A 27,331-nucleotide genomic window follows, 5' to 3' on the forward strand; every position below is an offset into this window, starting at 1 on the left:
ATCACAAATCCTGAAGCAAATAAAAAGCAGGTGTTTTACACACTCTGGAGGCCCATGAATGCTTTTACTGCATCCTTAGATCCCAACACTCTGCACGAGTCACCTGGGCTAGCCCAACCCTGCCACTCTGCACTTCCAAACACTTCCAAACACTCCTTCCTCAGAGGTGTCTCTGCCTGCTACAGACGTGGTGAGCCCTCAGATCACTCCACACCTTCCCCTCCATCTCCTACGGCCACACACAACTACTTTAAGGCATCAGGTTTTATTAAAACAAGCTGTAATGTATTAGCAGGGTCATTTCAGACTAAGCCCATAACTAATATGTGAGTTGAAACACAGCAACAAAACCAGTAGTGTGGGGTTCCATGTCAAGACTTGCACCAGAACTGTCACAGTATTGCACAATCAGCAACAACAAATGGAGGTCAGTTCTAGGTGAAACTTAAGTTCCAAGCACCCCCAGCTCTCTACTCCCCCAGCAAGGGAGCTGATCTGCCTCATGTTGCTCCAAGGGAGCCATTTCCACCACAGAGTCCTCCTGAACATTAAAGAATTAAGCAGAGAAGCACTGTGTTACCTGTCAGGCTCCCTGGAGAAACACACAGCAATTCTGTACCTGCACTTCCCAAACCCCAGGGGATGGAGCAGCCTGCTGGGAGCTAACGCCCCTGAAATCACCCTTAACACAAACCAAGTTAAGGTAAAGGCAAATAAAAATATTTATTTACAAAATATAAAAACAGACAACATAGTTACAGGCATTTATAAAGGTACACACAACAGAAAGGAAAGGAAGTTATGTTAAATATATTTACTGCAATGAAACTGGGAATGACATTCTGCACAAACATCTCAGGGTTTTACTGGAGCAGGAGAGCCCAAAGTGCAGCTCCCTCCTGTGCTGAGGGAACAAGGAACTGGGTGCCCAACCATCAAATTCTGAGGGATTCCATGAAAAAGCTGGCTAAGTTACATCCTCTGTGCTTTTGGTGCTGTAGAAGAGCCAGAAGAAAATTCCTTCTGTGCCTCAGGGAGTGAACTGACCAGTATCAGAAAGGTCTTGAGAAACAAAATGCACCAAGTGCTGAGATGGCTTTGTCAGAAATTGATGGGGAGGCTTTGGGGTTTGGCTTTGGAAGGTGTGAGAACAAGGCTGCAGGTGCACTGAGGCAACACACACTTAAAAATAGCAACATCTCTCTTAAATATTTAATTTACTTAATTACAACAGCCCCCAAAAATGTTCTTTAGAAGAAATTTCAAGGGGAAAAACACTTGCTTTGGTTTTCTTAGTTTATTATCCATACAATTAGATTCTCCTTTGGAAGGCCACGTGCAAGACAGCCATTGGAGAAAACATGACTGGAAAGCTAAAAAATCAATACATCCAGAGGAAGTGACTTACAATTTTTAATGGATTACATTCCAGTGTGATGTTCTTGTTCTAAGACTGGCGGGACAATTTTAATTAGCGCTACATACATTATTGTGCAAATCAAGGTATTATTAATTAACCCCTGCAGGAAACTGAACGAGGAAGTTTTTTCATCTTCCAGCTACAGTTTAAATTCTGTTGAGACCAAGAAGCCACCAGCTGCCAGAAGCAGGATGGGTAGAGGCTGCTTCCACCACTGCCCACGTGAGCATCCCCATTTGCAGAGCCCAGCTCCTCAGCTTAGTGCAGTGTTAGGCACGACCTTTTTAAGTGCCTTTTTTGTTTTCCCAGACTGCCCAGGTGATGGTTTTGGTTTTCTTATATGATATGCTCTCCTTGCCTTCCTTACCTCAATGGCTGGCTTGGGGAAAACATCGTCCTTGCCGTCGTCTTTGCCGTTTTTGTCCACGGGAACCCACTCTCCATACACACTGTCTGCCTCCTTCTTCCTATGCTGAGACCCAGAGGAAACAGGGAATTCCTTGGACAGGCTGACCTGGTTTTTTGGTTGGGGTGGTGGTGCTGGTTTTATGCTGGGAGTCTGAAAGAAATAAAATGAGAAAAAGTTAAGGCTTGAAAACACCCAAGAGTCATGAGGTGGTTTTGTTGCAAACACCTGGGGTTTGGTTTTTACAGAACAAAAGAGTAATAAGCCTTTATAATTAATCATTTTGGCACAGCCCTAAAAATGCACAAGTGACCCACAAATTGTGCTGTCACAGAAGATGAAAAACCCCTAAAAACAACTTCAGCAGCCCAAAATCCCTGACGCTCCTCTCCCAGCTGACCCCATTTACACTGAGAACAACCTCCACCTGCCACACAGGTATTTTGAATGGAAAGCTCCAAGGCAAAAATCCTGGGCAGCAAAACATTGCCTGTGATCAAAAGCTGCCCATGAGTGGAGAGAAAACAGCTCTCAGCATTTGGGTTTCTAATTCTGGTATATTTTGAGCAGCAGCCTGAGTTTCCGAGCAGACGATGTCTATGGTCTTGTTTTGCTTGGTGCTGTTAATGCATTAAAAACCTGCAGAAATCCCTGCCAGGTTTCCTTCCAAGAGGCAAACACAGCTGGCAGCACTGGATAATACAGGATAAACTCCTAGGAATACGGATAGGAATGGTTTTAGGAGAGAGAAAGAACAAAATCAAAAGGGTCAAAACCAAGACCAAGAGGCAGAGCAGCCCATAACCACGACAGAGCATTCATTCCTCCTCGGAGCCTGGAAGAATTCCAAGGTTTCTTGAGTTTCTTTGTAGCCTTTTCTAACAATATAATATAAAATCTAAATCCATTTCTACCTTACACCTTACTAACATGTGCACTACTGCTTATTTTGTGTACAGCACAAGCTGTAAGTTTGTATTTATACACAAAACTAGGGATGTTACTTCTGGTTTTGCTGAGCATATTAAAGCTTTTTTAGTGCTTTATATCCTGCAAAATCAGAACAGACCTTCATGGGCACAACCCCCTACCCCAAATAAAACTGAAAAAAAACCCACTCACCACCCAAAAAACAACCCAAACCTCAACAAAATTTAAACAAATTCTAATCCATGCTTCAAAGCATTTGATTTCCAGATGTGTTTGAAGAAATGCTCACAATTTTACCAATTACCAACTGGTAAAACTGGATTATCAATTTTATCTTGAAGGAATTGGGAGTGTTCCTTTAAATTGATTTAAAAATACTAGCAGTTTCACCAAGATTACCAACCCTTGATAAATTTCTATAGAATTACTTGCATTATTTAAAAAGAACCAGGATTTAAAGCATTGAAAATGTAAGTAGCACTCACACTTAAATTGAAGAAAATAGGTTTGGGTTCACTCAGCTTAAAAGGATGGTTATAGAAAGGACGTTCTTCCTCCTCTTCATCAGAAACGTGAGGCTTGTTCACTATCACATCATCAGTGCTCTGAGCAATCTTCTTGCATTTCTGAAAAATAAACCAGAGGGAAATGTCAGCTCTGAGCAAACCTGAACTTTCAACCCAAACTCACAAAGCACATTTTTATCAAAAAAATTGATTTTCTTTACTAAACCAGGAATGGAAAATCTTTTAGCAACAGCACCAATAGAGGTACTTTGAATATTCTACACAAACTACCCAACACCACCACGGCTTTGCCAGGCACTCCTTGGTTACTGACTCAGTTCTCTGGCAGAGCAGGGATCCTGTCAGAAGTGATGGCTCCAAGAGAGCTCAGATTCTTCTGGAATACTGTGGTGGTGGCCAGCTATGCAAGCCACCCCCATGTGATGTGCAACAGAACTAAAACACAGAGGGGATAACACAGTCAAACTGGGAGAAGCCTCCAAGAGGGGAAAAGAGAGGAAGAAAAGGACCAAAGACAAAAATACTTTCTCAAGGGGCCAGAATTTTATGGTTAAAATGTCTTTACTGATTTCCTACCACCTGCACTGCTTCTGTGGACAATTTTGAGTCAAAAGAACAGAAACATGACTCAATAGATCTCCAAAGTTGGAAAGGGAAGGGAAGTGCATTTTGGGGCCTGCAAATTAGCACAAGCTATGCTGGATCTTGGTCAGGGTATGTGAAAAACCACCCAGGATGTCACCACAGGGCACCTGCACCAACTCAGCTCCTGCTCAGTACTTCTGCACCCCCAGCCCAGGCACAACTGCAGATTATCTCTCAGCACCTGGACACTGCTTCATCTCAGATTATTTCTGTAAATGCAATTTCAGAACTGTCACACTCATGATGCAATTAGAAAAAAAAAATTAAGGCACTTTTCTATTCCAGATTTTCTCCATTCTGAGGGAAGTCCAAGACCAGGCTGGACAGGGCTTGGAGCAACCTGGGATAGAGAAAGGTGCTCCTGCACATGTCAGAGGGTGGGACAGGCTGAGCTTTGAAGTTCCTTTCAACTCAAACCCTAACTAACACCACGAGAACAAAAAAATCAGGAGCGAAAGCTTTGGATTTCACTGACAGGACTGCAGGACAACCAGCAATTTGTACAAAATGAAAAAAATAAGCAAAATAATTTGATTTCATGCATTTCCACAGAATTCAAAAATACCAGTTTTGACTTAATAAAAAAACCTGTGGTGAGAGTAAGGGCTCAAAGGGGTGTTCAGGCCTTGGCAGGGGCTGCCCAGGGAGCTCTGCAGTGCCCATCCCTGCAGGTGCCCCCTGGAGGTGACACTCAGAGCTCTGGGCTGGGGACAAGCTGGGACTGCATGGGCTGGGAGGGTTTTTCCAGCCCCAGGGATTCCAGGATTCTGAACACAATGCAGCTCCCAGGTGACAGCAGCACGCAGTGACAACCTCCCACAGGTCACCAACCCCAGTGTGGTCATTTCCAGGCTTGATGCTGCTGTTGTGCCTCACCTCAGTGAGCTCCTTCAGGGTGTCCCTCGAGGACTTCTGGTTGGCTTTGTCATCCTTCTTCTGGGACAGCAGAGGCATCAGGCTCGGGGGTAAGGGCACGCCAGACTTCGCGCACATGGCGGCTGCGTTGGCTTTGGCGATCTCAAGCAGCTGGGCCTTGTCTAAAAAGATTTGTGTTGTTTTTTTTTTTTACAGAGAAGTCATTATTTTTATAGATTCTTGTTTTAATAATGAAGAAACGTTTCTGGCAAACTAAACAAGATTTTACCCGCACTGTGCATTTTTTATGTTCTGTGAAAATAACCGGGATTGTACCAAGCTGCTCTAGACTGTGCAGAAGGCAAGTGAAACTGCAAATGCAACCCAGCAGTCCCAACTACAACATCCTCCAACCACCCCAGTTCTGATGTCTCTTACTTCACTGATTCATTCCTGCTTTGGCAATACTGAGTCCTTCCTATACAGCATAAAGTCCAGAGTTTCCTCATTATCTACCTCTGAAAAGCTCTCAACGCTCTGGAGGAAGTCTCCTCTCCCCAGATGTAGCCCAAAAGCTACCACCAAACAGAAAAACAAGCTCTGAGTAAGTAAAACATGCTCTTGCTTAAAATACAATCAGATGCAAAACTGTTAACAGAGCAATATTTTCCTTTAATAAGGAGAAAAAGGACAGCCCTAACATAGAAATAGCAAATGAAATTAAATTAAGCCTTCTGCCAGTTTGCAAGTAACTCCCTAACTGGAAGGTTTCCATGGCAACTCTGAGGCAGGACTGGTAAGTTCAGAGCCTCAAGTCCACCACAGGTTTCCTCAGACACTGTACAAGAAATGATCTCCCAGTTCAAATCTTCTTTCCCCTTATTAACTCATTACTCAAGAAACAACACAGCCTCTCTTCCTCCAAGCACAGAGGAAAGATGCAGCTCTTAAGATTTTGTTTTATTTTCCAACCTGACGGGTCTGAGAGTATTTTCACAAACAAGTCTCTCTTTCCTTTAAGTTCTTACCATGGGAAAGAGGCAAGAGAGAGTTCTGGGAACAGCTGACAACAGAGCTTGGGACTCTCCAACTGGCACCTGAATGACCTTTGTTCTCAGGAGTGGAAATTCTAAATTTTCCTACATACAAGTACTTGAAGTACTTGGCCTTTACTATTATTCAGAGTGTTCCTTGAGGCTGCAACAGGCTACCTTTGTACAACAGCTTTAGAACCAAGGTAAAACTGGCCCTAAAGAGGCTTTAATTCAAATGCTCAGCATTGATTCCTCTCCAACATAAAACTTCCTGCTGGAAGTCACCGCCTGGAACTAACGCACAGAGTGACTTCTAAGAAATCCCTTACGAATGCTCCAGAGCTCAATCAGACAATGCAAACCCACCCACTACCACCTCAGCATGGAACCACTGAAAATAAAGCACTCACTTACCCAGGTCTGTAAGACGTTTGGGTGATCTGCTGGAGAACTCCGAGGACCTGGACCTGCGCCGGTCGGGGGACCTGCTGTAGCGCCTTCTCCCCGAGGACCGCGAGCGCCGCAGCCGGATCGGGGACCTGCTGGAGCTCCGTCTCCTTCCCCTGGACCGCGACCGCCTCTGGCGAAGAGGGGTCCGACTCCTGCTCCGCAATCGGAGCGATATCCTGCGGTCTCTGGAGTCGGATCTTCTCCTTCTCCTGTCAGTAGATCTCGATCTGTTTCTCTGAGACCTCTTGCGCCTGTCTCTGGACAAGGAGCGCCGCCTTCGCGATGCCGACCTTGACCTGCTTCTCCTCCTGTGCCTGGAACGTGACAACGAGCTGGACCGAGACCTGGATGCTCTTCTCCGCGTGGCTGACCTGGAGCGATTCCGTCTGGAGCGCGAGTCTGCGTCGTATCTCTTGGACCTGCGCTGGGAGGACCTGGAGCGCCGGCTTCTGGACCTGCGCGATGACTCTTTGTCTGCTGCTTTCTCCACAGACTTGGACTGGCTCCTCTGGCGAGCAGCGGACCTGGAGCGTCTCCGCCTGGACCTGCGTGAGGATTCCTTGTCTGCTGTTTTCTCTACAGATGTTGACTGGCTCCTCTGGCGAGCCGTGGACCTGGAGCGCCTCCGTCTGTACCTCCGCACGGATTCCTTGTCTGCTGTTTTTTCCACAGATGTGGATCGACTCTTCTGGCGAGCAGGAGACTTTGAGTGCCTGCTTACAGATCTCTGCGGAGACTCCTTGTCAGATGCTTTATCAACAGATTTGGATCTGGATTTTTCACGCTCGGAAGACTCAGAACGTCTGCTTTCAGGGACAAAGGAAGAATCCTGTTCCTCTGACTGCTCAAGAGGCATGGAATCCTGCTTTTCCTCATCTGCCAAAGAGGGTTCTGCATCTTCTCCCTCCTCTTCACCACTGGAAGACTCTGACTCATGCTCATCTGACGATGTGGACTCTCTTTGTTCAGCTGTCAAGGAGGGCTCTGCATCCTCTCCTTCTTCTTCAGCAGTGGTAGACCTCGATTCAGCCCCATCAGGGGATGCCGAACGTCTGTGTTCAGCTGTCAGAGGTTCCACATCCTCAGCTTCTTCACCAGCAGTAGACCTTGACTCTTGCTCGTCTGATGAGGTGGAATCTCTTTGCTCAGCTGCTGAGGAGGGTTCCACATCCTCTGCATCTTCACCAGCAGTAGACCTTGACTCCTGTTCATCTGAAGATGTGGAGTGTCTACGCTCAGCTGTCAAAGAGAGCTCCTGGTCCTCTGCTTCCTCACCAACGGTTGACCGTGACTCACGTCCATCAGGAGACACAGAGCGATGTTCAGCTGTCACATCCTCTGCTTCTTCATCAGCTGAAGACCTCGACTCATGGTCATCAGAAGATGTGGAGTGTCTACGTTCAGCTGTCAAGGAGGGCTCCCCATCTTCTACGTCTTCCCCAGCAGCAGACCTCGACTCACGGTCATCAGAGGATGTGGAATCTCTTCTTTCAGCTGCCAAAGAGGTCTCTGCATCCTCTGCCTCTTCTCCAGTGGTTGACCTTGACTCGTGCTCATCAGAGGACTCAGAGCACCTACGTTCTGTTGTCAAAGGCTGCTCCAGATCCTCTGCTTCTTCACCAATGCTAGATCTTGACTCGTGCTCATCAGGGGAAGTGGAACGCCTCTCCAGATCATCCATTTCTTCATCTGCAATAGACTTCTGGTCATGGCCCTCAGGGGATGGGGATCGTCTATGTTCAGAAGTCACAGAGGACTCCAGACCCTCTTCCTCCATGGGAGACCTCGGCTCGTGACCTTCCTGGTAGGAGGATGTGGAGTATCTACGCTCAGATCTCAAAGAGGGCTCCAGATCCCCCGTTTCTTCACCAGGGCCCACACTGCAGTTATCAGGAGACACCGAGCCCCCTTCAGGCATTAAAGAAGGCATTGCATGATCCATTTTTTCAACAGGGGTGGAATTCAAGTCGCTGCCATCAGGGGACATGGAGGCTCTATCATTCAGTGTCAAAGGTTCAGGACCATCTACTTTTTCAACAGTGGTGAATCTCAACTCCTGCCCATCAGGAGATGCTCCATGTTCATTTTCAGGTGTTGGAGAACGGTCCTGTGCATCTGCTTTCTGAAGAGAGGTGAAACTCACCTCCTGGCTCTCGAAAAAGAGATGGTCACGTTCAGCTGTCAAAGTAGAATCCACACCCTCTGTTTCCTCAGCACGCACCGATCTTGACTCGTACTCTTCAGGTGGCAGAGCATGTTCAGCTGTCAGAGAAGGTTCCTTGGCTAGTACTCTTTCAGCAGGGCTGGACTGCAGCTCCTGACCTTCAGGAGTCATGGGACATTCACCTTCAGACAAGGACAATTCCTGCCCCTCTGTTTTTTCAGCAACAACAGGCTGCAACTCCTGGCTATCAGTGGATATTGAACTTTCACTTTCAGATGCTTCAGAGTGTTCCTCCAATTCTTCTTTTTCAACAGGACTGGATCTTAAATGATGCCTTTTGGGGGATGCCTCGTACTCGTTTTCAGACAGCAAAGAACACTCCTGCACCTCTGGTTTTTCAGGGTAAGCACAGATCAGCTCCTGCTTCTTGGGAGATGCAGAGTATTGGTTGTCTGGGACCAGCACTGGCTCCTGCACTGCTGTGCTTTCAGTGGGGCCAGACTGCAGTATTTGGCCTTGATGGAAGATGGAATATTCACTGCCAGGTGTCAGAGAAGGTTCTTGCACCTCCTTCTCAGCAGGGCTGGCCATCACCTCCTGGCCCTCAGGAGACTCACTGTATTCATTTTCAGGCAGCAGAGAACACTCCTGCACTTCTGGTTTTCCAGCCAAGGGCAATCTGTGATCTTTAGAAGATACAGCACTGTCAGGAACCACAGCCTCCTCCTGCATCTCTGCCTTCTCAGGAGAGCTGGACCTCAACTCCTGGCCCACCCAGGACACAGCATGTTCATTTTCAGACACCAGAGCAGGCTGCTGTACCTGTGTCTCTTCAGCAGAGGGTGACTGCAGGTCCCGGCTGTCGATGGACTGCAGACAGCTTTCTTCAGGCATCTGATAAAGCTTCCGCAGCTCTGTTTTTTCAGCAGGGGTTGATGTCAACTCCGGGCCATCAAGCCCTATTGTGTACTCATTTTCAGACACTTGAGAAGGCTCCTCAGCTCTTTCAAAAGTGGAGGATGCCAACTCATGACCATCGGAGGCAACAGAACGCCTGCTTTCCAGTATCAGAAAGGGCTCCTGCACCTGCACTTCTTCACTGTAGGCAGATCTCAGCTTGTAGCCATCAGGGGACGCCAGGTGTTTCACTTCGGATGAATTCAGCATTTCTGCTTTCTCCGCAGGGACGGGTCTCAGCTCGTGACTGTCGGGCAACAGCACGATCCCACCTTCCGATGTCACAGCAGTCACTGGGGGCTGTAGTTTTTCAGGTGTGCCCACTGATTCACAGCCGTCAGCAGACACAGAGAAGCCACTTTCCAGTGAGAGAGAAGACTTCTGGATCTCCACTTTTTCAACTGCAGCAGATGTCAATTTATAGCCTTCAGGTAAGATGGAACACCGGAGCTCAGATGCCGCTGACACTTCTGCACTTTCTGTCTGCTCAAAGGAATTGTACTTTGCTTTGTGGCCATCGTGGCATATGGGAATCCCACTTTTAGACATCACCAAAGATCCTGCACCGTCTATTTTTCCAGTTAGGTATCTCGATTCATGCATTTCCGAAGATCTGGAGCAGTCAACCTCAAGCACTTGTGGAAGTGTTGGACCGTCTAAAGCTTTGTCAACAGATGATCTGGACTCACGAACTTCAAAAGAAGACACTGAAATGACGTCGGCAGACACCTCAACAGAACCACACACAGGTGTCAGGGAAACATCTGGAGTCTTGACTTTTTCAACAGATAAAAATCTTTGTTCATTTCCATGTGGTGACTTAAAGGACTCGTCTACAGACAATGGATGCTCCTCTACTGGTGCAGCGAAGCTGGATCCTGATCCGTGTCCATCAGGAGACATGAAGTGTCCACCGTCAGAAGCCAGAGACGGCTCCTGCATCTGGCCTGACTCACAGCCATCGGGGATCACAGGGCGGATCATTTCAGGTGGCAGGAAAGGCCTCTGAGCTTCCACTGCTCCAGGGCTGTCAGCCAGCTGGGAAGACTCACGTTCAGGTACTTGCAGAACCTGTGAAAGCTCTTTGTGTTCACCAGGGATGTGCTGCGATTCAGGACCATCAGAGAAGTTGGAGACCTCACCTTCGGACAGGAGAGAAGATGACTGAATTTGCATGTCTCTTTTAAGTGCTGGAGGAAGCTCTGGACCTTCTACTTCTTTGAGAGGGGCAGTTCTGGACTCATCTTCACGGGATGCAGAGACTTGAAATTCTGCTACTGCAGAAGTTTCTAGATCTCCCCTTTTTTCAACAGATGAGGATCTTGACTTGGATGTGGAGTATGGAAGTTCAGGTGGCAATGAAGACTCCAGAGCTGCTGCTTTTTCAGTTGATCCATTTTCAGATGTCATAGACAGCTCTGAATCCTGTGTTTTTTCCACAGATGTGGATCTCAATTCCTGCTCATCTGGGGTTTTGGAGGTATCAAATTCAGATGTGGCAGGATGCTGCAGATCTGCTGTTTTCTCAACAGATGAGGAGCTTTCCTCAAGATTCTCTGAAGTTTTGGATAATCCACTTCCAAATGATGGTGGCAGCACTGGGCCGTTTACTCCTTCATCAGACAAAGCTACTGATGTGGGACCATTAGAGGATTTATCTTCACTTCCAAAAGAAGATTGAGGAACATCATTATTAAGACCTTTGGCTGACTCCTGAAGTTCAGAAGACTCCGCATGCTTGCTACTGGACTTTGCTGAGGATAACTTATCTTTTTTTTCTACAGATTTGGACCTTGACTTAACACTGTCAGAGGACTTGGAACGTTTCCGTTTGGATTTTTTTGAAGACTCCTTGCGCTTTTTTTCGACAGACCTAGACCTAGACTTGTAACGTTCAGAAGATTTTGAGCGTCGACGCTTGGATTTTCGTGAGGATTCCTTCTTTTTTTCCACTGATTTGGATCTAGACTTGTAGCGGTCAGAGGACTTGGAGCGCTGACGTTTAGACTTCCGCGATGATTGCTTTCGATCCCTTTTTTCTACTGACCGGGATCGAGACTTGTAGCGATCCGAGGACTTCGAGCGCTGACGTTTGGACCTCCGTACAGATGCCTTCCGACCTCTTTTCTCAACAGATCTTGACCTGGATTTTGAACGATCAGAGGAACCAGACCGATGTCTGAACCTCCAGGAGTATTCTTTGCCTCCTCCCTTTTCTGAAGACCTGGATCTAGATTTTGAGCGGTCAGAGGACCTGGAATGTCTGCGGCGAGATCGCCAGGAGGACAACCTCTTTTCTGCTGACCTGGACTTAGACCTGTAGCGGTCCGACGACCTGGAACGTCTCCGCCCGGACCTTCGGGAGGACAGCCGCTTCTCCACTGACCTGGACTTTGATCTGTAGCGGTCAGAAGACCTGGAACGTCTGCGCCCGGACCTTCGGGAAGACAACCGCTTCTCCGCTGACCTGGACTTGGACCTGTAGCGGTCAGAAGACCTGGAACGTCTCCGCCCAGACCTTCGAGAGGACAGTCGCTTCTCCACTGACCGTGACTTAGATCTGTAGCGGTCGGACGACCTGGAACGTCTGCGCCCAGACCTTCGGGAGGACAATCGCTTCTCCACTGACCTGGACTTGGATCTGTAGCGGTCAGATGACCTGGAGCGTCTGCGTCTGGACCTTCTGGAGGACAGTTTCTCCACTGACCTGGATTTAGACCTGTAGTGGTCAGACGACCTGGAACGTCTCCGTCTGGACAATCTCTTTTCTGCTGATCTGGATTTAGACCTGTAACGGTCAGATGACCTAGAACGTCTACGCCTGGACCGCCGGGAAGACATTCGTCTCTCTCTCTTCTCCACAGATCGGGACCTAGATTTGGAATGCTTTTTTCTGGAAACTGAATAGTTTCTGCTCCTAGAACGCGCTCTTTTAGAGGTCAAACGCCTGGAAGTAGAACGTGACCTTGATTTTTTCTTCCGCTTCCTAGACCTGGACTGAGACTTGGAACGGCTCCTTTTCTGTTTCTTTGAATCATGTTTTTTCTCACTGGTTCTATGACTACTTTTTTCAATAACATTCTCAAGCCTCATGAGAGTCTCCTTCATTCGTGCTGCCACATCTGGTTGCACATCAGATGTTTCCGAGTCTCTTTTCTCTGAGTCCTCTTCAGGAGTTGCTTCTTTGACATCCTCAGCCTCTGGAGTGTCTTCCAACTGGCCTTCCTCTATAAGTTCTGAACCTGCTTCTGCATCAGTCTCAGGTACTGGGGCTGCTTCCAAATCTTTTGTCTCTGCCTCCAACCCTATAGCTGCTTCTGCATCTTTCAGCTCTACATCAGTCCGAGGAGCTGTTTCCAAATCTTGTGTTTCTGCTACAGGAGTCTCTGCTGAAACTTTTTCCTCTGCTGCATGTGAAGAACTAAAAACTGTTTCTGCTACTAAAGGCTCAGATGTTTGAGTCTGCTCTGCATCTTCCTTCTCAATCACCATATCCTCCACCTGTTGACTCTGTACTCCTTCTACATATTGTACCTCGGCTGTCACTTCATGTTCCAGGGTGGTTTCCAGGCCTTTCACATCCCCTGGTTTTGGAACTGCTTCAGAAGATTTTATTTCAGATGCACCCAAGATTTCTGCAGTCTCTCCTGAACTCTTCCATTCTGCAGCAGGTTTTGCTTCTAGAACTACTTGAAGATCTTGCTGCTTTTCAGCGTGCAAGTATTCTGGAACAGCTGCTGAAGCATCACCCATGGGTACCTCTTTAACTGTTTCAGAACCTGTCACCTCTACTGTTGCAGACTCTTTCATGCTCTCCAACCACCTCATTCCTCCAGCTTCTGATGCTGGCTCCAGATATTTTGCTTTCTCCATTTCTGAGAGCTCATTTCCTTGTGTGCTGGTCCTCCTTGCTGCAATTTCATATTCTACAGCAGATCCCTGAGTTTGCACATCTGGCAATCCTGTCAGTACTCCTGATGCCATACTATCTTCTTCCACTCTGGGCAAAGACTCCAATACTGCTGCTGAATGACCTACTATTTGTTCCTGAATAGATTCTGAACTGGTTTCTGAAGTTTGCACAGTTTCCAGGATTGCTTCTCTGCTCCCTGTCTCTGCTTCTGGAACATGTTCCGAATCCTTTCTCGTCCTCAGCACCTCAGTTTGTAAGGGCCTTGTGTGTGTCATGATCTGTGACTGGGCAATGATGGAACTCTCTGTCTGGCTTGCATGGAGAGGTTCTCTCTCTGCTGTGGCTTGCCATGGCATCACCCCTGCTGACGCCTCAGCCTCTCTAACTGGTTCCACGCTTTCACATGCAGCTACAGGTTCAGGAGTCCTTCCTAAGGCAGGAAGTCCTGGACTTGCAACAGTCCCACAATGCATAGCTTCTTCTGAAGCTTTCACACCTTCTACTTGTAAGGACATAGAAGCTGTTGTAAAAGTTTTTGCTTCCACCACAGCCGCTGGTGTCAGGATTCCTCCTGGACCTTGTGTGTTTTCCTTCTGCAAAGACAGGGAAGGTGCCAAACCTCTCACGTGTGATTCACTCTCAGGTCTTGATTCTCTCAGCAATGAAGTACCTTCTGAATCCTTTGCTTGTGGACTCCTAAAACCCTCTGCCACCTGGACTTGTGGAGCTGTTTGGGGAACGAAGGTCTGTACAACCACTGTGGGTTCTGAAGTCGCTCCTAATCCTTTTGCCTCTGCAGCCACGTTCATACCCATCAATCCTGATGGAAGTGCAGATCCCTGGGTTCTGTCCACACTCCTTGTTTCTGCCAAGACTCCATGTTGTAGGAACATTCCTGATGCACCCAGTGCTGTTGCAGAACCAGTGGTACCTTCCACACTTTTGCCTTGCAGACTTTCATGAGCTGCTCTGACATCTTTTGCTACAACACCCACAGGTTCCATGGTTGTTTCTAAAGCTTTCACACTTCCCATAGCTGGTTCCTTCATTTTTGTAACAGCTCCTGGTCCTGGAGGTGTTTTGGCACTTATTTCCATGTGGGTCACAGGGATGGCTGCAGGATGCTGCAAAGGTACACCTGCTTTCAGAACACTGGAAGCCTCCACAGGTCTGCCCTGCGTCATGCTCAAACTCCCAGATATAACTGAGGGCTGCAGGGATGGCTCCGAAGTTCTGCTCGCAGCCCCCAGTTCCAAAGGTCTCTCCACACTTCTCACATTTCCCATGTGCAGAGATTTTTCAGTTGTTTCTGGAATTTTCACTTCTTGCCCAGCCACGGCCACGTGAGCTACAGTCACAGCACTTGGATGTGCCCAATTAGCAGGTGTAGGGGTTGCTGTCACAGCACTTGCCAAGGACACGGATTCTGGAGCTGTGTCCAACCCCTGTGCTGCCCTTTGAGACACAGACTGATGAGATGCTTCTGAGTAAGTCAACACCTCCATGGTCTCAGGCTCAAGAGCTGCGTCTGAAGCTTTTACTTCCCCAATGCCTTGAGATTTCAGAGTGACTTCTGTACCTCCTACTGCTTCTACTGAATCTTTCTGAATCTCTGATTTACTGACAATTCCAGATGGGATGCTGGACCAAGTATAATTTCCAGTATCAACAACACTGGCATTAACAGCTACAGGATAAATATTTTCATGGGACTGCTGAATTTGTTCTTCACTAGTGCAAATTCTAGTTTGAGCTATACTAGTATTTTCTGCGATATTAGACTGGATGCTTTCTAAATTAAATGGAGGATTTGCTGCACACAAAGTCCCATCCCCACTTCCAAGATTTTCTGCAGATTGCTGAGAATCAGTCACTGAATGAGAAACAAGTCCTAAAGCTTGATTATTAAGCCCCTCAGTTGGTTTTGAGCACAGTTCTGGCTGCACGTGGCCAGCCAGGTTTGCATCTGCAAGCACTCCATGCTGTACATTCAGTTGGGAGCTGGACTGCTCTGGCACCAAGAGAGGGGCCGGCTGCACGCCTGCAGGTTCGCCGGGACGTGCACTCAACTTGGATTCCTTTGGTTGCTTTTTATGCTTTTTCTCTTTCTTCCTTTTCTTCTTCTTTTTCTTCTTCTTCTTGCTTTTGTGCTTCTTGTTTTTCTTTGCTTTTTTCCTAGGAATCTCATCTTCACCAGTAGAGCTCCTTTTTGTAGACTGAGTACTATTTTTCACAGTATTTTTGTCTACATCTAGAAAAAACGACATTTACCTTGTAAACATTTTTAAGACTTCATATAAAAAATTCTTTCAGAGTAGTTGTGAAGTACATGGACAGAGGTACAAAACAATTAAACTTGCAAACCTTGCCCAATTCACTAAACTACCACACACAAGCAGCACACACTCCTTTTTCAGCTCTCTTTCCTACCTCTCAGAGTTACTTTAAGTAATAAAACAACACTTCTTTCAAAAAATTACCCAGATCTTGTTAGTTAGGACAGAGGTCCAGAGGGAACACAGCTCTTTCCAAGTAGCATCATAGTCATGGAATGGTTTGGGTTGGGAAGGACCTGAAAGCTCATCTTGTTCCACCCCCTGTCATGGCAGGGACAGCTCCCACTGTGCCAGGCTGCTCCAGCCCCAGTGTCCATCCTGGCCTTGGGCACTGCCAGGGATCCAGGGGCAGCCCCAGCTGCTCTGGGCACCCTGTGCCAGGGCCTGCCCACTCTCATAGGGAAAACTCTTCTCCTAATGCATGATCTAACCTTGCCCTGTGGCAATGAAAAGCCATTCCCTTGAAGAAGGGAACAGAGGATGATTCTGGAACCACCACCCTGTCAGCCTCAGCTCCGTGCTGGGAAGATCATGGAACAGATCCTCCTAGAAGCTCTGCTAAGGCACATGGAGGACAGGGACGTGATTTGAAACAACCAGCACAGCTTCACAAAGGGAAAATCCTGTGTGACCTTCTGTGGTGGACTGACTACATCAGTGGGTAAGGGAAGAGCTTGGCATTTATCTGAACTTCTGTAATGTATTTGAACCAATGCCCCCACAACATTCTTCTCTCCAAACTGGAATGAAGAATTTGACAGGTGCACTGTCAGGTGCATTAGCAGTTGTTTGGATGGTCACATCCAGAGGATAGCGGTCAAAACTCGGAGTCGTAATGGACATCAGTGACCAGTGGTGTCCCTCAGGAGTCTGTACTGAGACCAGTGTTAATTAATAGCTTCATTAATGAATCAGTGTTACTTAATATGTTCATTAATGACAGAAGGATCAAGTGCACCCTCAGCAGGTTTGTAGGTGACACCAAGATGCAGGTGACACCTCTAAAGGATGGGGCCATCCAGAGGCACCTGGACCAGCTCCAGAAGTGCCCCATGAGAATCTGCTGAGGTTTAAAAAGGCCAGGGGCTGCACTTGGGTTGGGACAGCCCCAGGATCAATCCAGGCTGGGATGAGCAGATGGAGCAGCCCTGGGAGAGCTGGACCTGCCCCAGCCCAGAGCCCCCAGTGCCCTGGGCTGAGCCCCAGCTGGGGATCAGGAGAGGGATTGGGATTGGGACTGGGATTGGGATTGTGTCCCTGTGCCCCCTCAGGTGAGAGCCCACCTGCAGAGCTGCCCCAGCCCTGTCCCAGCACAGGGAGGAGCTGGAGCTGCTGCAGAGAGCCCAGAGGAGGCTCCAGGATGAGCAGAGGGCTGGAGCAGCTCTGCTGGGAGGAAAGGCTGGCACAGCTGGCATTGTTCAGCCTGGAGAGACTTCAGGTGACCTAACCATGACCCTCCAGTACCTGGAAGTATAGTATAGGTGGTGGAAGACTATTGACAAGAGCCTGGAGTGACAGGACAAGGAACAGTGGGTTCAAAATTAGGGAGAGTAGGGCTAGATTAAATCTTAGGAAAAAATTCTCCCCTGTGAGGGAGATGAGGCCCTGGCACAGGGTGCCCAGGGAAGTTGTCCCATCCCTGGAGGTGTTCAAGGCCAGACTTGACAGGGTTTGGAATAACCCAGGATAGTCGAAGACATCCGTGTTCATGTCAGGGGGTTTGGAACAAGAGAATCTACAAGGTCCTCTTCCAATCCAAACAATTTTTTGACTCCCTTGTGTCCTGTCCCTGCATCCCCTGGAAATTGTCTCTCTCCAGCTTTCCTGGGGCTCCTCCAGGCCCTGCAAGGCCACCCTGAGCTCAGCCCAAAGCTTCTCCTGTGCAGGTGAACAATGCCAGCTGTGCCAGCCTTTCCTCCCAGCAGAGCTGCTCCAGCCCTCTGCTCATCCTGGAGCCTCCTCTGGGCTCTCTGCAGCAGCTCCAGCTCCCCGCTGGGCTGGGACAGGGCTGGGGCAGCTCTGCAGGTGGGCTCTCACCTGAGCAGGGCAGATGGGTTGGATGTCCCTCCACCCACACTCAGCGGGGCAGCAAATTCTAACAGGAGGATGGAGATGTGCTTTCAAATCCCCAATGCTGCGCATGAAGATAAACAAAAAATCCCATTTTCCAAACCAATTACCGAAGTGGGGATTTATGCTACAAGACCTGACCAGCCACTCTCCTCTGCTGTACTTTAACCCCTGAGTGAGTCCAGTGTTGCTGCTGTGTTAGAAATCCTCTGTATATTTACTGACCAAGTTACTCACTAGAGTCTAACAAGTTTGGGAAAAGAGCATCTTTGCCCCAATCCCAAACCCACTTTAAGGCACTGCAGGAGGAACAGCTACTGGGACAGGCAGGACTGCAGCTGCAAAGCTGCAAGTTCCTCTGAGAGTGTTTGCTTCCAGCAGGAGTAACAAAATCAGATGACTCTAGGGACAAATAATCACTGATGGGGAAGGGAAAGAGGGAGTCCAGGGTTTCCATCACCACCTTTTAATTCCGTACCTCACTTCCCTCTGGATTTAACCTTTGTTAGGTTCTTGCCCTTCTGGAGCCCTAGCGCCATGTTTTCAGGGGAAAGGCACTTTGTTAAAGGCAACCTGCTGGGATTTCTGTGAAATATGAGCTGTACATTGGAGTCTGCTTGCACGTTCCTTTCAATGATTCTATTTATACAGGCCAGGGCGGCAACACAGACCCTCCAATTAGAATCTGTGATCCCAAAGCTCACTATTTTCCAGTCCCCAAAACCTTGCAAAAGCATTTGGTAATTGCAATACTGTTAAATGAATGTGACTTGGGATTCCAGAAGTATACCAGGTACATATTTATGAGATAAGCAATTTAGAAATAGTTTTTGCACCAATAATGCTGCGAATGCATTGAGTGAAGCAGAGTCACATTTATGGACAAAATGTCCAGCCCACAGCTGGAGAACTGCGTTCCTCAGTGGGTGAGCAACTGGCCCATGGGTTGGGCACCAATGGTGACAGTGACTGGGGTGACATGGGGCTGACGCCACTCACTAGTGGGGCTCTGCAGGGCTCCATTCTCAGCCCCGTTCACTAACAACCTGGACACAGGACTCAAAGGGATAATTAAGTCTGCTGAGGACACTAAATGGGGAGGAGCTGTTGACCCTCTTGAGGGCAGAGAAGCCCTGCAGAAAGACCTCAACAAATCAGAGAGACTGGCAATCCCCATCCGTGTGGAGTTTAACAGGGGAAGTGCTGGATTGGACAAGCCTGGCTGTGTGGATGGAGAGCAGCTGTGGGAAGGGCCCTGGGGGTCCTGGTCCATGGCCAGCAGGATCAGAGTCAGCAGTGCCCCGGCAACCAGGAGGGACACGAGGATGGGGAAGGTCTGGAGGGGCCCCCCGAGGTCCCTGGCTCAGCTCAGCCTGGAGCAGCCTGAGGTCAGAGCTCCCCGGGGCTGCAGCTCCTCCCGAGGGGCAGCGCAGGGACAGCTCCGATCTCTGCTCTGGGACAGGGACAGCAGCCAGGGAGCGCCTGGGGCTGGGCCAGGGCACCTCAGGCTGGAGAGCAGGGAAAGGCTCTTCTTCCCCAGAGCCTGCTGGCACTGCCCAGGCTCCCCAGGGAATGGGCACGGCCCCGAGGCTGCCACAGCTCCAGGAGCCTTTGGACAGCGCTGCCAGGGGTGCCAGGCTGGGCTTGGTGGGGGTCTGGCACTGGGGGATCCCTGGGGGTCACTTCAGCTCAGGATATTCTGGGGTTCTATAAAATGAACTTTTCTGCAAAGATAATTCATTAGATTCACACAATGCCTTTGTCCAAGTCCTTTTTCAAGATGGACAGTGGGAACATTTGCCACAGGTAAGTTTATTCACTTCCAAGTTAACACCTCTGACTTCTTTATTACCATGTGACCTTGCCTCAGTCCTCCACACAAGAGCAAAACAAAAACCAAACAAACAAAAATAAAAATCACATCACCGAACAAAATCAACAAAAAACACTAACCAAACAAGAACCTACCCAAACCTCCCCATGTCAGCTTGAAGTGCTGCTTGTAGAGCATAAATTAAAAGCTTGAAAATGCTCAAGGTACACAAACCACTGAGCAAAAAGCCCCAGAGCAATCCCAAACCGCTGCCAGCAGAATCTCTGAAATTAACACTTTTCTGTGCTGCCTCTGGAACTGTACTCACCCAGCACACTGCAGCCACCTGTGTCTGAACTCCCAAAAATGAGAAATGCAGTAATTACAGCCTTCATCAGCTCACCAACCCTCCAAAGCCAGAAATTTTACAGCAAGGACCAGTCCCACGAGAGGGGACACTCAGATGTGACATTTTAGCCTTAAAAAAAATCTAGTAATTTATTCAAGATCTGAGAGTGGCACATGAAAATCCCTCTGGAAGCCTGCAATGTAAGTATCTACACTTTAAAACAGCAAGTCATCTTTTGACTGAACAGTTCATCAGAAATCTGTTTTTTAATAAATATTCTTTCAAAATAATCTTGAAAACCAACCCAAAGCAAAAACTGCTTCTTATCAGCATCAGCTTTGGCACTAAGAACAGTTCAGTGACTCTGGAGTAGATATATATAAAATAATTATAAAATATAAAATAATTCTGAATTTATAGACATATATATACATATGGAAATTGTATTCATATGGAAAATATTTATCTGTTTCAGTACTGGAAAGAAAAAACTCCAACTTTTCCCCATACCAATGCTTACATATAACCAGCTCAATTTTTTTTTTTGGATAATTATTTATTTCTCTGGCCACCTATGTATGTAAAATCATAGCAGAGAAAACATTTAACCAACTCACAGCAAACGCACAACTTGCCTGAGGAGCAGCTCCAGGAAGCACATTTTCATCTCTATAAAACTGATTTGACTTTAGGCACAGTCACAACCTTCTTACCAAGACCAGATCTGCCAGAGGGAGTTTTATTACCTGGGTTGCACTGCAGCTCTGTCCCGAGGGCTCCTGAGAGCACTTCCTCTATTTTCTGCACTATCTGATCACTCTGACAACTCCCAGCAGCTCCAGAGGCTTCGGAAGGCCCGGCCTGCTCAGCTGGCATCGTGTCACCATTGGGCTGGCCTTCCACCTTTGCACTAACCAAAAAAATAAATAAATAATAATTAAAAAAAAAATCCATTTAATACAAGCGTTTTTAAGCCTTTTTTTTTTTTTTTAGACATTTTTAGTCATTCACACACATTTATTATATCCAGCTCTTCAGAGCAGTATTCCAGCCTCCTGAAAAAGGCGTGCTCTTAGGGAAAAGTCCGCCTTTGGATTAATTCTCACTTATTCAGCCCCGACACTCTGTGACTGCTGAGGTTAAGACGCAAGGGGGAAAAAAAAACAACATTCTGGAATGTGCCACATCCCCCGTGCTCCTACGACCTTGTAGGGGTTTCCTCCCCAAAATAAATACACGCACTGCGCTCTCTTCCAGCTTTTCCTTGCTCTTTCCAAGGTTTTCCTTCTTTTACGAGATAAACTCGGCAAATTTAGCCGTAAATCAGACAAACCATACAGGCGCCTGCCCCGACGGGAGGAGAGCACCGAAACCGAGGAGAGAGCGAGTGGTCGCGTCCCCCCACCGTCTTCTCTCGGCCCCCGGGCCGTGCTTCCCTCAGGGCGCCCGCACGGCCGCGACCCCCCCGGCCCCGCCATGTTGCCGCCGACACGACCCTCAGGCCGCGACCCGTCTCCCTCCGCCCCGCGCCCTTCCCCGCCGCTCCCCACCGCCCCGTTACCCGCCGTGCTGCTGCTGCTGCTCCTCCTGGATCTCCCGGAATTTGCTGACCACAAAGGAGCGGAGGATCTGCTCGATATTCGTCGCCATGACACCCCCCCTTCCTTCCTGCCCCGACGCGAGGCCTCCAGCATCCCACAGTGCACCGCGGCCCCGGGCCCGCGCTGACGTCCCCGCTGTAAGCCCCCGCGCGATTGGCTGCGTTCGCTGTAAGCCCTCTCGCCATTGGCCGAGGCGGCGTGTGGCCGCGATCGGCCGCTCTAGCGCGGCGCACGGGCCATAGAGCAGCGGCGGGTTCCGGCGGCGGGGGGGGGAGGAAGGTCTCGTGTCCCCTCAGCCGCCGCCGCCATGTTGTGGCGCTCCCGCCGCCCCCCCCGCGCTCCGCGCCTGCCGCCGCCGCCACCGGCAAAGCCGCCCCGAGCGTGTCCCCGTCCCCCGGTGAAAGCATTAAACCAGTCCCCGGCGCTCCGCGCCCACACCGCCGCCTCGCGCAGACCCCTGCCCCACACAGACACACCGCCCCGCCGCCGCCGCCGCTCGCGGCCCCTCTCGCGCCCCGTACGCCGCGTCCGAGCCCCCGCGGCCCCGCGGAGGGCAGGAAAAGGCACCGCGGCGGCCACGACCGCCGGTTCCGTCCCCCCCGGCTGCCGCGCAGCCTTCCCCGGCGCCGCTGGAGTCCCCGCGGCGGCCGCTGCTTACCCGGCCGAGGCCATGGCGGGCTGAGGCGCGGCGGCGCCGGCGGCTGCGATCGGGAGAGATTCCATCGGTGCCCATGGAGCGGGGCCGAGCCCCGCGTGTGCTCCGGGCGGGCGGCGGCTCTCAGGGGGCTCTGCCCGCACACGGGCGGTGCTGCTGCTGCTGTTGCTGCTGCTGCATCACCACGGGGCCCTCAGCCCCGGCTCCATGCGAGAGGCGCCCGCCCGCGCTCCCTCCCTCCCCCTCCGCCCGGCGGTGACACGCACATGTGCTCCGGGGGCTGGCAGCGGGGCCGCGAAAATTAAAGGAACAAAGGGGGGAAACCGAAGGGAGGTGGATAAATAAAGTGCGCCTTTTGCCCGCCTGGGGAGTCGGAGCTTTTCTGGCGGTGATGGAACGCACCGAAATGAGTTTGTCCAGAGTACAGCCACCTTGGGGACCCCTTCAGTGCTGCCCTTGATGCCCTAATCAAATAAAATTTTAATCTCATGGGTGTTCAAACAGGCTGTAAAACGGAAAAAACCTACGTCTGGAAGACTCTCCCCACACACAGTTTCTGTAGTAGTAACTTAGGGGAGTTGGTTGACCTGAAATAAGTATAAAATACCTCCAAACTTGATCTGGTGAGTGGCATCCCCAAGTAAAACTGTTTAATTACTGTTGGGGTCTAAAAATTTTCACCATCAATAGTTTCATAATCACTTGCAAGACCCCTCAAAAGCAGCATCAGTCTTCACTATATCCTGCTGATCTGCCTTAATATTGACTTTGGAGAAAAAATGAATCTGTGACTTGGATCAATTTGCTTACTTTTTTTTGTCACAGTTGATTTATTCCATTTAAAATATAAAGTAGTTACACTTAAGAAGTCCTTTTACCTGTTCATACCATGCTCACATGAATATATGTTAGATTTACTGGTAGAACACGATGTAATTTTTGATATCAAAATAGACTGAAAATGTTTCAGTTGAACAATTTTAGATATATTTAAATTCAGCTGATGCAAATGGCCTTGTCTCAACCAGGCATGTCAAAAACATGAAGAAAGGTGCCCCAAAAAAAACAGAGAAGGACTTCGGTGTGTGCTGCATGTTTCCCTCTGACTCTATAGAAACAAAATGAATGTGATAATTACAAAAAGTCTCTCCTTGTACACATGAGGATCCACAGCCCTAGGGGAAAATAACTGTTCTTGCTCTCTCCATCTCTGCTTGCTGAATAAACTCCCTTTATTTAAACTCTTTTATTCAGTTTCAGTGTCAAATGGTTTTCAGACTAATTAAATATTTTACTTTCATCTTGTCAAGACCAGTGATTGTTGCTGGTACTGCTCAATTAGTGACATTAGTAAAACATTAGTATTACATTACTAATAGTAGTTCTGCTACAATCATCACTACTACTTAGAGCATTTATCCGTGCAACTCTTCCCTTTCAAAGCAGGAGTCTGGTCTGGGGTGTGCTTAAATATGCAAAAACTAACATTACACCTTATTTCCTAAGGTATTTTACAAAGAACAGTGATGTTCTCACATTACAGCTGTTGAAGGGAGGAAAACTGTGGATCAAATCTTGTTTTTATTAACAGTTGTCACTATTGGACACAAAGTGAGTACACAGAAGCTTGTAAGTTCAAAAGAGAAAAAGAGCCAGTTTTATTCAAACATCTGGTATTTATAGAATTCCAAACGTGACCGTGGATTGGAGGATGGAATTACCACCTTTCCAACCACACCGGTCCAAAGATCAATCAATCATTTCTCTCCACCCACAGAGAAATATGGAAACTATTCTATTTATACATGAAATTGTGTGGGAACTTTGACTCTCAAATATGTGAACATTATCAGAAGGCTAAAGAAGTTTTATGAGAACTTTAAAACTTTCAAAAGAACTATAGAAGAAAACACTTTTAAAAATCAGGGCAACAAACAGTATTGTAGCACAACTGTAATGCTAAATTAGACTAAACGTTGCCCAATACTCTTTGGTTTCATAAAGCAAGAAGTTCAAATGTGGGACAAACTAATGAGTTGCTCCCATGTGGTATTTTAAGGGATGTAGAGACAAAACCCATCTTTGCACAGCCCTCACAGACCCTCAGCCCCTGAGGCGACGGATAAAGTAAAAAAAAAAAAACAAACCTACACATCCCTAAGGTCTTCCGGCCGCCTCTCTCCCTTTCCCCACCCGCCCTAGCTTGAGGGACTTCTGTGCTAAAGGAAACCCCGGATTACCCCATCGAGACATTGCCCACAGGTTGTCCCTCCTCCCCGCGCGGTGCTCGCTTGTTGCTGTAGTTCCGGAAGATTTTCTCCCGCGCTCGAATCCTCTCTCCGGAGCACAGTAAGTCACCGAGCCGCGCTGGGAGCGGCCGCGGCTCGCTCGGGCGTGTGGCTGCCGCTGCCGCCGCGCTGCCCGCGCCGGGCTGGGGGCGCGGGGGGCGGCCCGGGGCCGTGTACGCGTACCCGCACCGCAAAATGGCGGGACACTCACTCCTCACGGGGCATCCCCGCTCTTCAGGGCACATTCCCTCACGGCACCCCCCCCTCGTGGTATCCCTGTCATGGCTTGGCCCTCACAACATAGCCTCGCACAGCAGTTCCCTCAGGGCATGGCCCTCACGGCATCTCCTTCGTGGCAAATGCCCTCACGGCACCCCCCTCACGGCAACCCCCTCGTGGCATCCCTGTAATGGCTTGGCCCTCACAACACAGCCCGCACAGCAGTTCCCTCAGGGCATGGCCCTCACGGCAGATCCTCTCCTGGCAAATGCCCTCACGGCTTGACCCTCATGGCACCCCCCTCATGGCATCCCTGTCATGGCTTGGCCCTCACAACATAGCCCGCACAACAGTTCCCTCACGGCATGGCCCTCACGGCAATTCCTTTGTGGCAAATGCCCTCATGGCTTGACCCTCACGGCACCCCCCTCATGGCACCCCTGTAATGGCTTGGCCCTCATGGCAGTCTCCTCATGGCTTGGCCCTCACAACATAGCCCGCACAGCAGTTCTCTCAGGGCAAGGCCCTCACGGCATCTCCTTCCATCTCCGTGGCAAATGCCCTCACGGCACTCCCCTCATGGCACCCCTTTCATAGCTTGGCCCTCACAACACAGCCCGCACAGCAGTTCCCTCAGGGCATGGCCCTCACGGCAGATCCTCTCCTGGCAAATGCCCTCATGGCACCCCCCTCACGGCAACCCCCTCATGGCATCCCTGTAATGGCTTGGCCCTCATGGCAGTCTCCTCATGGCTTAGCCCTCACAGCATAGCCCCTTACAGCAGTTCCCTCAGGGCATGGCCCTCACGGCATCTCCTTCATGGCAAATGCCCTCACGGCTTGACCCTCACGGCATCCCCCTCGTGGCCCTGTAATGGCTTGGCCCTCATGGCAGTCTCCTCATGGCTTGGCCCTCACAGCATAGCCCCCACAGCAGTTCCCTCAGGGCATGGCCCTCACGGCATGGCCCTCACGGCATCTCCTTTGTGGCAAATGCCCTCAAAGGCTTGACCCTCACGGCACCCCCCTCATGGCATCCCTGTCATGGCTTGGCCCTCACAGCATAGCCCCCACAGCAATTCCCTCAGGGCATGGCCCTCAGGGCACCCCCTTCATGGCAGATCCTCTCCTGGCATGGCCCTCACGGCGTGGCCCTCTTGGAATCCCCATCACGGCTTGGCCCTGTGAGAAATGATACACACTTTCAAAAATTTAAAACGTTTATTAAAACCTTATCAAAATGCAACAGTACCGGCCGGGAGCAAAGGATTTTTTTTTTCCCCGCCACGTGCTTTGAACCCTTTGGCCCCTCCCAAAGTTCTGCCCATCGACTCCTCCTTCACTGTCAAGTGGTGGAGATCACTTCCTCAAATCTTGGTTATAGGCCAGGTGCTGCCATAGTAACAATCCCACCCTCCCAAACCCAGGCCACCCCCTGATAACAACACAAGGGGGGTTAAAACATAGCTATAAATCTGTAAAGTTTCTCCTAACATATATAGCTATAAATCTATAAAGCTTCTCCTAACATATATACATGATATTTGCATTTTAATTGTGAGAGTCAACTGTGGCATTATCATCTATCGCAGCCGTCGTAGCAATCCCGTCACGGCCTGGCCTTCACGGCCAAAGTGGTGAAATATTTGCTTGAAGTAAATATTAAACTTCAAACGTCTCTGCTTTTGGACTTTGACTCGCTTGAATTCTTTCCCTGCTGTTTGCAAAGTTGGGGGTTTACCAACTTTTTAAGCATTTAAAAAAAATTGTCCAGTAGATATTGGAATTTATGAGCAGAGTTAATACTTATGCCACTCTTTTGGTTATATAGCTGAAAGGATAACACAGAAAGTGCATTTCAAGGGTATTTCTCCCCCTCATCATGGTACAAAACACTGAGCACTTCCAGCATCCTACGTCACTTGAGGTGTCAATTTAGTACTATGGGGGTGGTTGCAAAAGTTTATGATCCTATTTATTTTTAGCAGCAAAACTCGAGGGAATGTTTTGCCTAGAAAAATGCCAAATCCAGCTGTTTGGAGGATCATACCTGGACACAGGTATGTCTGGGGCCTGTCTTGCAGAGCTTCAGCTTGGGCCATGAAAGACACATATAATAATGACTTTTTTTTTTCTTTTATTTTGTTTTCTGCACCACACTGAATGGCAGGAGGTGAAACAAGATGATCTTTAAGTTCCCTTCCAACCCAAACCTTCCATGATTCTATATGACCAGGTGAGAGCCAGGAATTTGTCCTAAATAAAACACATATGAGTTAAGCAAGCTTATTTAACCCAAAGCTCTAACTACAAATCATAATTGCCACCAGATTCTGGATGCCTCCAAGCTACTTAAGCAGCTCTTCATGTATTGAAGTCTGAGGAATTGAAAAGTTTTCTAAGGCTGTGTTTTTTTCCTTCAGGATGAGCCTAATCCTGCCCCAACCTAAACCTGTAGTTCCCTTGTGGGATTCTGGCCATTTTGCAGGTTTGGTTGCCATGGCTGTTTTTTGTTGTGCCTCAGAGCTGCCTGCACACTTGGCTCGGTGAATTCCCCCTGGAAACTGAGCCACACAGGAAAAAAATGCAGAGAGAGGTGGATGTAGAGAGAGCAGCCCCTGGTTCCCTGGTGTGTCTCTGCCTGGGACCAGGGACAGGCTGGGGCAGAAAGTGGGAGTGGGAATGCAAACTTGCAGCCA

The 27,331-nt window shown here is 48.9% G+C and overlaps 2 protein-coding genes across 5 annotated transcripts in view; one reads left to right on the forward strand and one right to left on the reverse strand.

Annotated features, from left to right (window-relative positions):
- The window catches only part of SON (SON DNA and RNA binding protein), a 37,575-nt gene extending 14,566 nt beyond the window's left edge, over positions 1–23,009 (reverse strand). For 3 of the 4 annotated variants that reach the window (XM_053936357.1, XM_053936355.1, XM_053936358.1), the window contains exons 1-6: positions 21,431–21,564; positions 20,616–20,779; positions 6,232–15,552; positions 4,805–4,965; positions 3,242–3,382; positions 1,788–1,979 (exon numbers count right to left, since the gene is read on the reverse strand). In XM_053936357.1, the coding sequence (XP_053792332.1) occupies positions 1,788–1,979; positions 3,242–3,382; positions 4,805–4,965; positions 6,232–15,552; positions 20,616–20,779; positions 21,431–21,519 (10,068 nt within the window). In that variant the 5' untranslated portion in view covers positions 21,520–21,564. Of the gene's footprint in view, positions 1–1,787; positions 1,980–3,241; positions 3,383–4,804; positions 4,966–6,231; positions 15,553–20,615; positions 20,780–21,430; positions 21,565–22,128 lie in introns of those variants that run through there. The other variant, XM_053936356.1, reaches the window with a different exon arrangement.
- A 1,381-nt stretch (positions 23,010–24,390) lies between these two features.
- The window catches only part of GART (phosphoribosylglycinamide formyltransferase, phosphoribosylglycinamide synthetase, phosphoribosylaminoimidazole synthetase), a 37,780-nt gene continuing 34,839 nt past the window's right edge, over positions 24,391–27,331 (forward strand). Inside the window, exons 1-3 of the mRNA XM_053931352.1 lie at positions 24,391–24,474; positions 26,618–26,692; positions 26,803–26,868. The gene's annotated coding sequence lies outside the window, so the exon portion shown is untranslated. The remainder of the gene's footprint in view (positions 24,475–26,617; positions 26,693–26,802; positions 26,869–27,331) is intronic.

Source organism: Vidua chalybeata, chromosome 2 (assembly GCF_026979565.1).
Source record: "Vidua chalybeata isolate OUT-0048 chromosome 2, bVidCha1 merged haplotype, whole genome shotgun sequence".
Classification (NCBI taxonomy): domain Eukaryota; kingdom Metazoa; phylum Chordata; class Aves; order Passeriformes; family Viduidae; genus Vidua; species Vidua chalybeata.